General features: G+C 32.0%; 2 protein-coding genes across 2 annotated transcripts; one reads left to right on the top strand and one right to left on the bottom strand.

Annotated features, from left to right (window-relative positions):
- Nucleotides 1–1825: 1825 nt before the first annotated feature.
- Nucleotides 1826–3244, bottom strand: LOC104729386 (transcription factor MYB87). Its single transcript, XM_010448323.3, has 3 exons — nucleotides 3023–3244; nucleotides 2776–2905; nucleotides 1826–2671 (listed from the first exon to the last, which is right to left on the bottom strand). Exons 1-3 carry the CDS (start codon nucleotides 3156–3158, stop codon nucleotides 2017–2019), a joined length of 921 nt encoding a protein of 306 aa, XP_010446625.1. The 5' UTR covers nucleotides 3159–3244; the 3' UTR covers nucleotides 1826–2016.
- Nucleotides 3245–5106: 1862 nt separating this feature from the next.
- Nucleotides 5107–6422, top strand: LOC104729384 (galactinol synthase 5). The gene is made up of 4 exons (XM_010448321.2): nucleotides 5107–5439; nucleotides 5573–5896; nucleotides 5985–6119; nucleotides 6204–6422. The coding sequence occupies exons 1-4, from the start codon at nucleotides 5107–5109 to the stop codon at nucleotides 6420–6422; spliced, it is 1011 nt and encodes a 336-aa protein (XP_010446623.2).
- Nucleotides 6423–12769: the final 6347 nt, after the last annotated feature.

Here is a 12769-nt window from a genome sequence, read left to right as displayed (position 1 = left end):
TTTAATCTCGCATATATTGGTCACTGGTAAGTTGAAATTATGTTGTAATAAGGGATGCACTCAAAAAGTATATATATCTTTTTTAGATAGAAAAATATATTTTGTATCCATATTCCATCAAATGTTCGCATGGCATGAAGACATTCAAAGTTGTTTATAATTCAAAGACAAAAGGCCGAAAGCAATTGTTGTCTCCAACACAAAAGTTTACCTTTATTCATCTTTTCAAATAAAGATTCGATCTTCTTTCTTGGTGAATATGATGACCATCATTTTTGGGATTTTCTCGTCTTTTATTCTTTCATTCTCATCAACATCTAATAATTTGCCATATGTGATGTGGCATACAAATACAATAGTAGTATTTTCCCGTTGATCTACCCAGAGATCGTAACGCTTACACAGTTATACTTATTTGGTAAAGCTAGTGGATGAGCCTAGTCTCTCAGTTTCAGTTTCCCACATTATAACAAAGATGGGCCAATGGAGAAGTGTTAGGGCCTAAAAGCCCATGAAATATATATAGCCTTCACTATGGTGAAGTTTGAGCCTTTTTATAAACTTCTTTTGTCTGCGACTAAACTTTACCCATTTCATAATAAACTTTTAAATCCAAAAGGTTTCAATGGTACATTACATACACGAAGGTCTATATTTTGTGGGTGTGACCAAGTCGATGCGCAAGTTGCTATATGCGGAAAGAAGTAAGCGAAACCAGAAGCATGTGATATTTTTTATTTGTCTTCTTTGGCGATAAAAGCAAATTGGTGGAAAAATTGTAATTGATTAGTTGGGTATACGTCCATTTCAAGCATTGCATCATCATTGTTCACACTTCATGCACTTAAATCACATGTATGTTTCATGGGAATTTGTGTGTAGTTTTGTAACAAAACGATATATGGACAGAAAGTATACATGGTGGAAAACATCATCTAAGAGAAATTTATATATAGCAACTGATAATAATAACCTGGACATAATTTATTGGTAAGTAAGATAATGTTCTTCGTTTTGGTCTTTGGTCCGAAAATAAATTATTGGGCCAAAGTCTAAAAACTTATGAGATAACCCAACAATATTCGACTTAACAAACCGATTAGCTCGAGTATTTTACAATAATATCAACCACATGGTACATAAATCTGTTACCGACAAAAATCATAAATTGTAATAGGCGTTAGTGTAACGACAGTAAGTAAACATTTAACAAATAATTAAAAGTGATAAGGATTTGACTTTTGTTACAAACTACAAATATGATGACGAGCTAAACTAGCGTTCATATGAAAATTATAAAATTTACATATTTATGTTTTAGATCCAACGACTCCCCCAAATAAAGTTGAAAACTATGTGTTGACACTTTGGGGATACATCACACTATTGTTTCACAAAGAGATTTTATCAAGTGGTCAACTGCTTTTTGACTTTAATTATGGTATTTTATGATTTTCTATTGGTTTCCTACTCACTACTTACTACTATATACGCAAAATAATAGTATCATGATTATATGATTGAAGCTAACATAACAACGCCAAATACTATAATTCATGGAGTTATTATTAATTATCAAAACTATCCATATTATTTATGTATGTCGTCTAATACGTCTATGATTAACTAGACTAATGATGAACATCTTTGCAAAACTATTTGTGATCTTTAATTATTAGGTCTGATTCCTGATGTTTAACTCCAAGTCCTAGGATTCCCATTCTTTCAGCATCGCTCTTTATTACGACTTACGAGAGCATAAAGGCACCTTTTCGCATAAATAATGACCAACGATAAGTGAAATCAAACATTAAAAATAAAGAAATATAATAAAACGATACTATATCATTTATTCAAAGCAATAAACTTTCTGTAATACACTTCTAGGGTTTTGGTTCTTTTACGCCTTCAATAATCAAGAGATAACACACACACACACACAAAAAAACATGATCCAACCTAAGTACAGTGGCATCATATATGTATCTAATAAAGATCTAATATAATCAAAATCATCTACTCAATATCGTATAGAGGATAATCAACGAAGGAGCTAATATCATGATCCAAGTAGTTGTTGTTCAGCATCTCGGTTCCATGAAGCCCGATTGCTTGTGTGTTGATGTTGTTGGCTATCTCATTGAATAGCTCAGCTTGGAGATTCTCAAACCCGGTCATAAAGAACATATCGCGTTGATCACTTTGATTGACGGAGTAGTTGGACATCTGCAAAGAGGAATTAATACCGGTGCTACTACTACTACTACTACTCATGGAGTTCAATGATGGGGATGAATGATGATGATGATATGATGAAGCAGCTGCGTCATGATCAATATCAAACAAAACCTTGTTTGGTTCCCAAGAAAATGATTCCAATATCGGATTCTTGATCATGTTTTGTTCTTCCATGGCGAAGGATGTTATTGATGGATCCACCACCTGATCATACAATGTTTGGTTCGGTTTAGTGTTCTCGCCATGAAACATCTGGCTCTGATTTTGACTCGATGATGATGATGATGTTGTTCCACGCTCGAATTTGACATCAAGTTGTTGATGAAATGCTTTTCCTTGCTTGCTCAATAGCTTCTTCTTCAGCCTCGTGTTCCAATAGTTTTTGATATCATTGTCTGTTCTTCCCGGTAATTGTGAAGCAATAATAGACCACCTTCATCAACAAAATTTTAAAATAACAACACCAATTATTTTTTTCTGATCATAAAATTTGAAATAACATGTTATAGTGATAAGAAGGAAATTTAGATAATAAACCTGCTCCCAATAGTAATGTAAAGGCTGCAGATGATGTAATCTTCTTCATCAGTGAAGCCTCCATGCTTCAAGTTAGGCCTCAAGTAATTAAGCCATCTCAAACGACAACTCTTCCCGCACCTCTTAATCCCTTTCATCAATATGTAAAATTCTTAGTATTATATATCAAAACTATATATATATATATATATATATATATATATGTGAAAAATTAAAATCTAACAAATGAATTTCAAAGGATATATACCAATTCTCTGAGGGAGGGAAATCCAATTGTTGCCGGTGCCGTGTTTTTCGATGTAAGACTTAAGCACGGCGTCTTCCTCCGGCGACCATGGCCCTTTCTTCACCGCCGTCTTGTCGCAGCACGGTGCTCTTCCCATTATCTTTTTGATCTTTCACTTTTGAATTTTTGGATAGATTGTTTATTTCGCTTCCTCTCAATCTTGTTCTCTAGGTATTTTATCTTCTATAGTCTCTCTCTATCTATATATTATATATATGAGAAACTTAGCTTAGTGAACAATATTGACAAGTGGGTTTCTGTCTGTACGTATATGTATGTATGTAGACTATGTATATGGTGAGAAATAGGCATGATATCATCAGTAGAAGAATCAGTCTCCTAACATGCAAATAAATGTGAATATATGACTAAGAAATATTTTAATGATGCAAATTTTACAAAAGTAATACTAATATTTTATAAATATTTCTAGACTGAAAAGAGAGGAAATATAATAAAGAGACAAGAAATGGTTTTGTTGTTTGTCCGTGTGGTTCATTCAGCTTATAGGGTTTAGGACAAAATTACCTATTCATCTTTTTTTGGACTACGTTTTCTCATTATGTAATTATGGATTTATATTGAAAGTTGAAACCATCATATATAATCTTCTAGATGGAAAAGCATATGGCTGACTTGACCTGAGACTGAGAGACTGAGATCAACCCAGAGAATTAGTCCTGAAATTTTGAAAATAAAAAGAAGATTACGTTCTTTCTTTATTCCAGTTTACAAAAAGTAATTGGTTTACAAGAAAAAGAAAAAAGTACGAGAAAATATATTTTTAAAAAATGTCTAATGAAAACACCTTTTGTCAACACGTTAACGAGGAATCGGTCTTCTTGGTACGACGAGTATTTTAACGTCAGTTTAAATTTATATATACAATATGTTTGAGACTATCAGTTATATGTTAGTGTTACACCTTTGCCTAGAAAACAAAAAAAAAATTATGTGTTAAACCCACAAAAAGAGTGTTAATTAGTATAATTAATAGTATAGATAATCTCAAGCACTCTCTCTCATACATAAAATTATATTCTTTCAGTAATTAAAATAAAAATAAAAATGATTTACAATTGCAATAAAAATCAATCTAGTTTTGGAAGCCGAAAAACGAAATTATTATCAATTTGATTATGTCTACTCTCAACATATGAAAATGAATAAGACAAATTAAGCAGGTTAAACTTTTGAATTGTTGACTTCATTATTTAAAAAAATCTTTTTACTAGTCCACGAGACAATTCTCGGATAAGGTCTTTAAGACCATATCAATACTTTTATTTATAAATTTAACGATTGATAAAAGAATGCTCATTGATTTTTCTTCATTCTCAAAGGAAATCGAAACTTGATTAGGTGGATAACTGTGTTACGTAATAATCAAATCCTCTTCGTACTGAAAAAAAAAAACTAATAATATCACATTCCTAATATCGTTGACAAAAAGATCTCAGCTTTCGAAAAAGTCTTTTAAGTCACGGTCTATTTTGAAAGCCCAGCCCATATTGTTATACGCCTGACCAATTAATGAGCCCAAACGGTCTATTTATAAAGCCCAGCCCATATTGTTATACGCCGGACCATTAATGAGCCCAAAAAGGCGATATCCACGCACTAAGATAAAGCAATTAATAACAGTTGCCATACATACACTGTTGGCCAAAAACAATTTACACAAAAAGACTAAAAATATTCATAACGAATAATTCGATAAGGCAATGTATTCCATATACGTAGAAACTTCAATGCACCGATTTAATGCATATGCGGAAATATATATGATGAATTATACGCATTTCCATAATTGTTACAATTTTAGATTCATTTTTCTTTATCTTCTTCGCTTTTTATCTTGGTAGATAATCATTCCCTTCAAAGAGAATATTTTTGGTAATTAATTCTCCTTCTCGATTTAATTCTCCCATTCTCTCTCGCTCCCTTATATATAACACGATAGGGTTGTCTTGTCTCCATATCACTTACAATCTTTTAAACACTCTCTAAAGAAACTAATCTCCTTTTTAATAATATTGTTTGAGATGTCCCAAATGACGATGAACGTCGAGAAGAAGATCGGAGCTGACGTGACTGTGATCCCTGAAGATGGGAAAAGGGCTTATGTCACTTTCCTTGCTGGTAACAAAGACTACTGGATGGGTGTGGTTGGTCTAGCCAAAGGACTTCGCAAGGTGAAATCGGCTTATCCTCTTGTTGTGGCGATTCTCCCTGACGTGCCTGAGGAACACCGTCAAATCCTGGTGGCTCAAGGATGCATTATCCGTGAGATCGAACCGGTCTATCCGCCGGAAAACAAAGAAGGTTATTCCATGGCGTATTATGTTATCAACTACTCCAAGCTTCGTATTTGGGAGGTAATTATCTTACTTCATATATATATAAAAACATGATAACGCCTATTATCACGTGTCGAATAATACTAGTAAGATTTGTGCCATATATATATATATTACTAACGACTTATAAACATATATATGCTATATGCAGTTTGTTGAGTATGAGAAGATGATATATCTAGATGGGGACATACAAGTGTTCAGTAACATCGATCATCTGTTCGATACTCCTCGTGGCTACTTGTATGCCGTCAAAGATTGCTTTTGCGAGGTTTCTTGGACCAAATCTCCTCAATACAAGATCGGTTACTGCCAACAGTCGCCTGAAAAAGTGACATGGCCTGTCGAAAGCCTCGGTGCTCCACCTCCGGCATATTTCAATGCCGGTATGTTGATTTTTGAACCAAATCTCGTCACTTACGAAGATCTTCTTCGTGTTGTTCAACTCACTACCCCAACTCTTTTTGCTGAACAGGTACGATATTTTTTCTTTATTTTTTTCATTATTTGATTTGAGTTTTTAATACTATACAATTCTAATATAAATTTATTGTTTTTGGTAGGATTTTCTGAATATGTACTTCAAAGACATATACAAACCAATCCCTTCGACCTACAACCTCATATTGGCTATGCTTTGGCGTCATCCAGAACACGTTGACCTTGACCAAATCAGTGTTGTTCATTATTGTGCTAATGTAAGTTTTATTTTTTTTTCTTTACGTATATGTAAAAATATATTCCTAGTTATTAAATTTGTATATTTCTATTCAATTTAATAGGGTTCAAAGCCTTGGAAATACGATGAGGCTCAAGAACACATGGAGCGAGAAGACATCAAAATGTTGGTCAAAAAATGGTGGGATATTTATGAAGATTCGAGTTTAGATTACAAGAACTTTGGCGAGAGTGAGTCTAAGCTGAATCAGACCACTGCCCCATTGGCTTCCAAGGACCCTGCTGGCGATGTGCTAACGAACCTTGCCCCCTCCGCCGCTTAACCAAATCTTTTTATGTGGAGGCCCTATAATCTATATCTACGCAATATCTTTTTTGGTTTTTTAAGGGTTTAGCTATATATAATTTTATCATAATTATATAGCAAACTCGTTTAAGTTTTGTTGTTTGAGTTTAGAGTGGTGTGGTCTTGTGTTTTTGTTTTGACTTTTTTTTTTTTTTGTCAATGTCGGCCTTGACCACCCTTTATCTCTCTTTTTTTATAATCAATAATAAGAATGCTCTTTTGGCTTTCATTCTCTTCTATTCGTTCCTTTCTTTTTTGCAAAACAGCATAATCTACACATGTAAGTAGAAAACTTAAGTTTGGTATAAGTGATAATGTGTATAAATTAACAATCGATGTAATATAGAACAAGTTTTGTGTTGGTTAAACGGAAAGAATGCCTATGAACACCAATGCATAAAAGCCGCAGTAAATATAATATTTCCATTGATACGTATAACATTACAATTAGCAAGTTACCTGATACATTAAAATCTCACTATTAATGATTTGGATCAAAGTAATATACTTATATGTTAAATAAAGAAATCGAGTTTATACGGTAGTTGTTGCAAAAGCCTTTAAGGAATTTTTTTAAAGTTCTTGCGAATTTCCTAAACAACATGATCTTAACACTTTTTTTTTTTTTTTGACCTCACATGATCTTAACACTTAAGGACATTTTCTTTTAATTAATTTCATTTAAGCTTTGAATTTTTCCGATTCTAAAACTATCCGATCTCTACCAATATGGTAAGAAAATAATAACTAAGAGATTAATATTCATATCCAAAATTTAAGGCTCCGTCAAATATGTAAATCTATTTATGAGTCTCGCTCCCTCCGTTATCCAATTTTAGAGTTTATATGGAAACTATATATCTCATAATATCAATTAGCTTGTTTTGCAAACTCATACGATTCTGCCAAATATTCAAACTGCAAACTTTATGGACCAAATTTTTGAGAAGTAACTCTTGAAATCTCGTTATTTGATTTTATCTTTACCTGGGCTGCACTTATACCCATGGGCCTCATAATGCTGCCTTTTATTTTAACTAAACCATTTCACATTTGAGGCATAAAACAAATCTCCTAACTCCTTAAATGCCGCCAGGAAAAAATTACTGTATTTGAGTAGCTAAAGAATATAAAAAAAAAAAAAAGAACTGCAATAAAAATATGATAGTGACCGTTAATTCAAAAGATGAGAACAAAAATCAACGTCACGCGAGTCAGGTCAGGACCCAGATATCTTCGAGATCTTTCAGCTGCGAAAAGACAAAACTGCACTATGAGTTTCTGAAGCATATGGTCCCCTGCTCACCTTGGGGACATTTTGGTCATCTCAACGCTGCAAAGTTCCTCTTCCTCCTAATCATCATCAGATATTGCTTTATCTGATGGGCTTTGTCCGTTTCATTATTTTTTCAATTTCTTTATAAATTTTAATAACCACACAAATGCAGATTAATGGTAATTATAACCACGTATCTAAAAACAACATATAAGTCTCATAGTGTGATTTACAAAAAATAAATGGACTACGAGTATTTTTATCTTAAAAATCATGAAAATTACTTTCCAAAAAAACAAATAAATATATATTTTTAAAATAATTAGTTTGCAAATAATAACTTTTCCTAAAACAAATTAAAACATTTAAATACGTGAGAAACAAAACAAAAACAAAAAGAGAAAGTTGTTTAATCATATATTATGAGGGGGCCTATGTAAGACTTGACGAACAAAAATTGTGATACCTAACTAAAATGGTAAGACCTCACAATGATGATAATAGACTATTACAAGGACGAAGACACGAAGAGACACACCGACTTTATTTTGGCCGACTCGATAGCGAAAAGAAAGGTCATCGTGTTTCTCTTTCCTCGCCTTTTCTAACTTTCTTTTCTCACAACCACACACACACTAATGTATAAAACTATATCTATACGTATTTGTTTGGTATACAAAGATTGCATCATGGCTTGCGTTTACAAGTCTTAGTCCCCCATAGTCACTAATCCACTAACGTGACTCACTCTTTTCCCTAAATGTATGTATGTGTGTATTTTGAACCCCAACGATTTCAAAATCTTATACGTTTTAACTGAATAATTGATTTCGAACAAACTTTTACAAGTGTAGAATATTAGTTTCTTTCTTTCTTTCTTTCTTTCTTTCTTTCGAATCAGCGTAATGTAGGATACCCCATTAGGTAAGAGAAAAGACAATGAATCATTGTTATGTGCAATCAGTGTGATGTTGTCATCATTTTGTGAGATACATATGAAATTTTGGAAATTTTCTTAATGGAAGTTTCGCTGAAAAGAAATCATGTAAAACCTAAAAAAATGTCGGAGTCTAAAAAAAACGTATGTAAGGAGTTTTGTATTCTGGTCACACTTCCTTGCACATTAGGCATGCTTAGGTAGTTTCGTATCGTATGTTTAGTTACATATATAGATACAGATATATATGTAAATTATTCGTAAGAGTAGACTTTTGTTGTCAAAGGGCTCAATGATTCGTGTCTTTACAAAGTCAAGATCTCGATGTGATTGGAAGAATATTTACTTATATATTCCTATTAATCATGCAGTTTTCTTTATCCTATGAATTAATGTGATTAGTCATTTAAATAATCAAATTCCCTTTCTTTTTCCCCAATATGATTCAATTATTCGAGCCCGTTTACATTATCGGGTAATATTCGTTACGTGCTTTTTAGTTTCGAACCTGCGAATAGTTTGATAATAATTCCTCATAAAAAGACAAGAATAATCTGTTTTAGATGCTTTATTTTAATCAGAAATAAAAATTAAGCTAATTAAGAAAAGAGTAGTTGTATGGTTTATAAAGTTCATTAAGCGTGCAAACTATTATATAATAACACGAATATAGTATGAATATGATATAGCCTTTAATTAATTAGCACACGCTTATGACATGATATACAGTTAGAATCAATTTCGTTCGATCGATGATAATCTTCTTAATATGTATTGATAACAATGAAATATTCTTTTTGACATTCTAAAAAATCATTATAGAAAAAAAAAAAATCCCCATCCCTAATTCCAATAATTTCGGCATATAATTCTCAAGTACATATTCTTGATTAACTAAGATTAAAACTAGACCGTCAATTTTGGTGGCTTTGTTTAAAAACCTTAACAGACGGCTCCTTTTTTGTGTGTGTCCATTATTATTACCCGAAATTGAGTGGAAATTTGAAATGGGATTATAACAAATAAAGAAGCATCATCCATGATTTGACTTATGCATAGTTTATATAATAATGAAAAAGGAAAAAAAACAAAAAAAAAGAAGAAAAGGAACAAAATAAAAGACATGAAAAGCAACATGTCTGGTTGGCCGTAGAGCCGGAGATATGACAAAAAAAAGAATCAGACAATTCTTCTATCATTCATCCAACTTAGTCCCTCTTTTACTGTACATAATTATTACTCCCTCCGTTTCAAAATATAAGATGTTTTGAGTAAAACACGCATATTAAGAAATGACCACATTAAAAAAGTTTAACCAATCACAAACAAGACTGCATAATATAAAGTATTAAACTAATCTAAAATTAACATAGAAACTTGAAAACATCCTATATTATGAAACAGAAAAACTTCTCAAAACATCTTATATTATGAAACGGAGGGAGTATTATTTTCCAAAATATAAAATAATTTTTTTGATTAAACTTCTCCTTTTTTTTTTTCTTGTTTTCGGATAAAACATCCTCCCACTGGCTTCTCGATTTGTTTAACCAAGTCAGAAATTTAGGACATGTTTTCCACGCTTTTTAACGTAACAATAAGTTTATATCGTATACTAGTTGTATTTATTTGTCATTTCTCAGTTTTCATATTTCATTTCACTGAAAAAATTTAAAACATACAATTTTATTATAAAAATTATCCAGTCGTATTAGACAACAAATTAACAACTTATTTTTCATCAAACAAATGGTTCTACAAAATCAGAACGATATCAAAGCTAACTGAACAAAATCCAAACACATACACTAACACATTAGTTGACATTTTCTTAATACACAAATATTAAATTAGTTAAAAAGGATAGAAAGACAAAAAAGAACCAAATTAAACCGGATTGGATCAACCCAATAAATAAAACTAAATGTACGGCCGCGCGTAATGTAAATAATGTGGGGTGGGGGCTGAATCGGAATTAGATACTCTTATCATACCAAATCATTGAAGGGACCTACATGTCTGAAACTGACACGTGTCGGACCTAACAGACAATGATACTGTTTTCAAAGTTTTCGTATAATTGGTTTCTTTCTTGTGTCGTGTGTGGATAAGTCTGTGTGTGTGAGAAGAGAGATGATCGCATGATGGATGGATGGTGCCTAAAGTGTTGATGACATGAGAACCACCACTAATCTTTTTTTTTCCTACCATCTATCTATATTCCAATTTTCTTATTACTACTTTTGTTCTTCACCGCACCAATTATACGACTTTTTATTTATTTATCATTATGTATTTTTGGTTGTGGATGAGGTTGTTTTGTTTTCTATCGATGGATTAGTAGTCTAAACCTAATTTTTTAATCGTCTTCCAATCATCTAAACCATCCCAAAAGGTATTACGAATTTGGGGTCACACCGTTGTTTTACATTATTTTTTTTATGTTCAAATACTTTATTTTTTTTACCTTTTGTCTTTATTCTTCCCCTCTCTTTTTCACGCACTTTTTATTGGTTTTAATTTCCCCCACCCTTTTCAGAAGTCAATGTTTATCTATATTCCTCTCATTTATTTTTTAAAAAAACCGTGTTATTATGGACTTAAAATGCCGACATATTCTTTATAAGATAGTAAAAAATAGTATAAACTGGTATCTACAAAAGTTTGGTATATTACTGTAATTGTACTACCATCTTTTTTTTTTTTATCAAAACAAAATATGCTGCTACGTAACCACTTGTTTCAGTAACGATTATGGTAATCACACCAAAACTGCTAAGATAAATTATTCAGAAAAAAAATCTAGTAAAATCTTCTCTTTGAATCTGACCTTTTTTCCACGCTCTATCTTTTTGTCATGTAATGTGATTATTTTGATATGATTACGCGTCATGGAACACACGCTCCAGAAAACTATAAATTTGTGATAATATTTTAAATTCAAACACAAAACCAAAAAAATTATCATGACGTCTCTTGTTACTGGAAGATCGCCTAAATGACTGATTATTTAAATTATCAGATCAATATATACAATTACTATTTTGTCTTCTCGTTCTTGCTTTGAGTTTGAATAGTCTAGATATCGGGTCTTTAATTGAAAAATAACTTGATTTAATCATGAGTCGTGATTTTTCCTGTGTTGACGCTCGAGTAGGTCTTAAATACAACACTAGGACTATTAAATTATACTACATGAAATTATAAATTACATGTGTCGTCTCGTCGTGTTAATGAGTTTGCCACACCTTTCTCCTTAGGAGACTGGTCTTGCCGTCGGGGACCAAAAAAGAAATACAATATATAAATTATGTGTATATAGGCCAAATTATTTTCAACATTTGCAGTTTGTCAGATGGTTAAAAGTAATCGTAAATTGGAATCACATGTCTGTATCTTCGCCACATTCTCAGAACTATATATGTTCTAAAGTTTCAATTATTTTTGTTCCAAACGACAAAATTGACCCTTTAAATAAAGTCAGAAAGATTTTTTTTGTAATTGACGATTGCAATCTTTTTAGTCAAAAGACACCAGCAAAAATTATACTTCAGGAAATTGCAGTTCTAACTTAATTCTGATGCCTTGACGATTCTAGCTTGATCTTGCAAATTGTCGGATTATTCGGATATTAGTCTACACCGATCAAAGTAAACCAAACTAATAACTGTGTCGTAAAAGCGATTTTAACCAAATTGTGACTTTGTCCACTTCTCCTTCGCAGCCACGCTTATATTAATTTGCACAATATGGGTAACCTAACTTTGTTGGAAAGTGCCAAAGCCAATAAAACGTTCCACGTCGACCTTTCTAGTTAAGTCCCTCAACAATCTTTATTATATCTGTTTGACGTATCATATGCCACCACCGGCATGAATGATTATCAATCTTCTTATTCCACCCGTTTCTATTTTCATACCATTCACAATATTTGATACTCCTTCCGTTTCAAAATATAGGATGTTTTAAGCAAAACACCAGATTAAAAAGACTTTACTTTTAATAAGTTCAACCAATCAGAAACAATACTGCATAATATAAAATACTAAACTAATCTAAAAGTTGCATTGAAATTTAAAAACATCCTATATTATGAAACAACAAACTTCTC

Source organism: Camelina sativa, chromosome 12 (assembly GCF_030686135.1).
Source record: "Camelina sativa cultivar CO46 ecotype springtype chromosome 12, ASM3068613v1".
NCBI classification, from domain to species: domain Eukaryota; kingdom Viridiplantae; phylum Streptophyta; class Magnoliopsida; order Brassicales; family Brassicaceae; genus Camelina; species Camelina sativa.
The sequence above is the reverse complement of the archived record's forward strand: the minus strand, read 5'-3'. Positions and strand labels throughout refer to the sequence as shown.

What these genes read in the sequence shown, in the direction of transcription:
- LOC104729386 (XM_010448323.3), bottom strand. Translation starts at nt 3,158, where the DNA reads ATGGGAAGAGCACCGTGCTGCGACAAGACGGCGGTGAAGAAAGGGCCA. An exon ending in TTCCCTCCCTCAGAGAATTG is followed by an intron (nt 2,906 to 3,022) that starts GTATATATCCTT and finishes TATTGATGAAAG; the next exon opens with GGATTAAGAGGTGCGGGAAG. An exon ending in TACATTACTATTGGGAGCAG is followed by an intron (nt 2,672 to 2,775) that starts GTTTATTATCTA and finishes TTGTTGATGAAG; the next exon opens with GTGGTCTATTATTGCTTCAC.
- LOC104729384 (XM_010448321.2), top strand. Translation starts at nt 5,107, where the DNA reads ATGTCCCAAATGACGATGAACGTCGAGAAGAAGATCGGAGCTGACGTG. An exon ending in CAACTCTTTTTGCTGAACAG is followed by an intron (nt 5,897 to 5,984) that starts GTACGATATTTT and finishes TGTTTTTGGTAG; the next exon opens with GATTTTCTGAATATGTACTT. An exon ending in TTGTTCATTATTGTGCTAAT is followed by an intron (nt 6,120 to 6,203) that starts GTAAGTTTTATT and finishes TCAATTTAATAG; the next exon opens with GGTTCAAAGCCTTGGAAATA.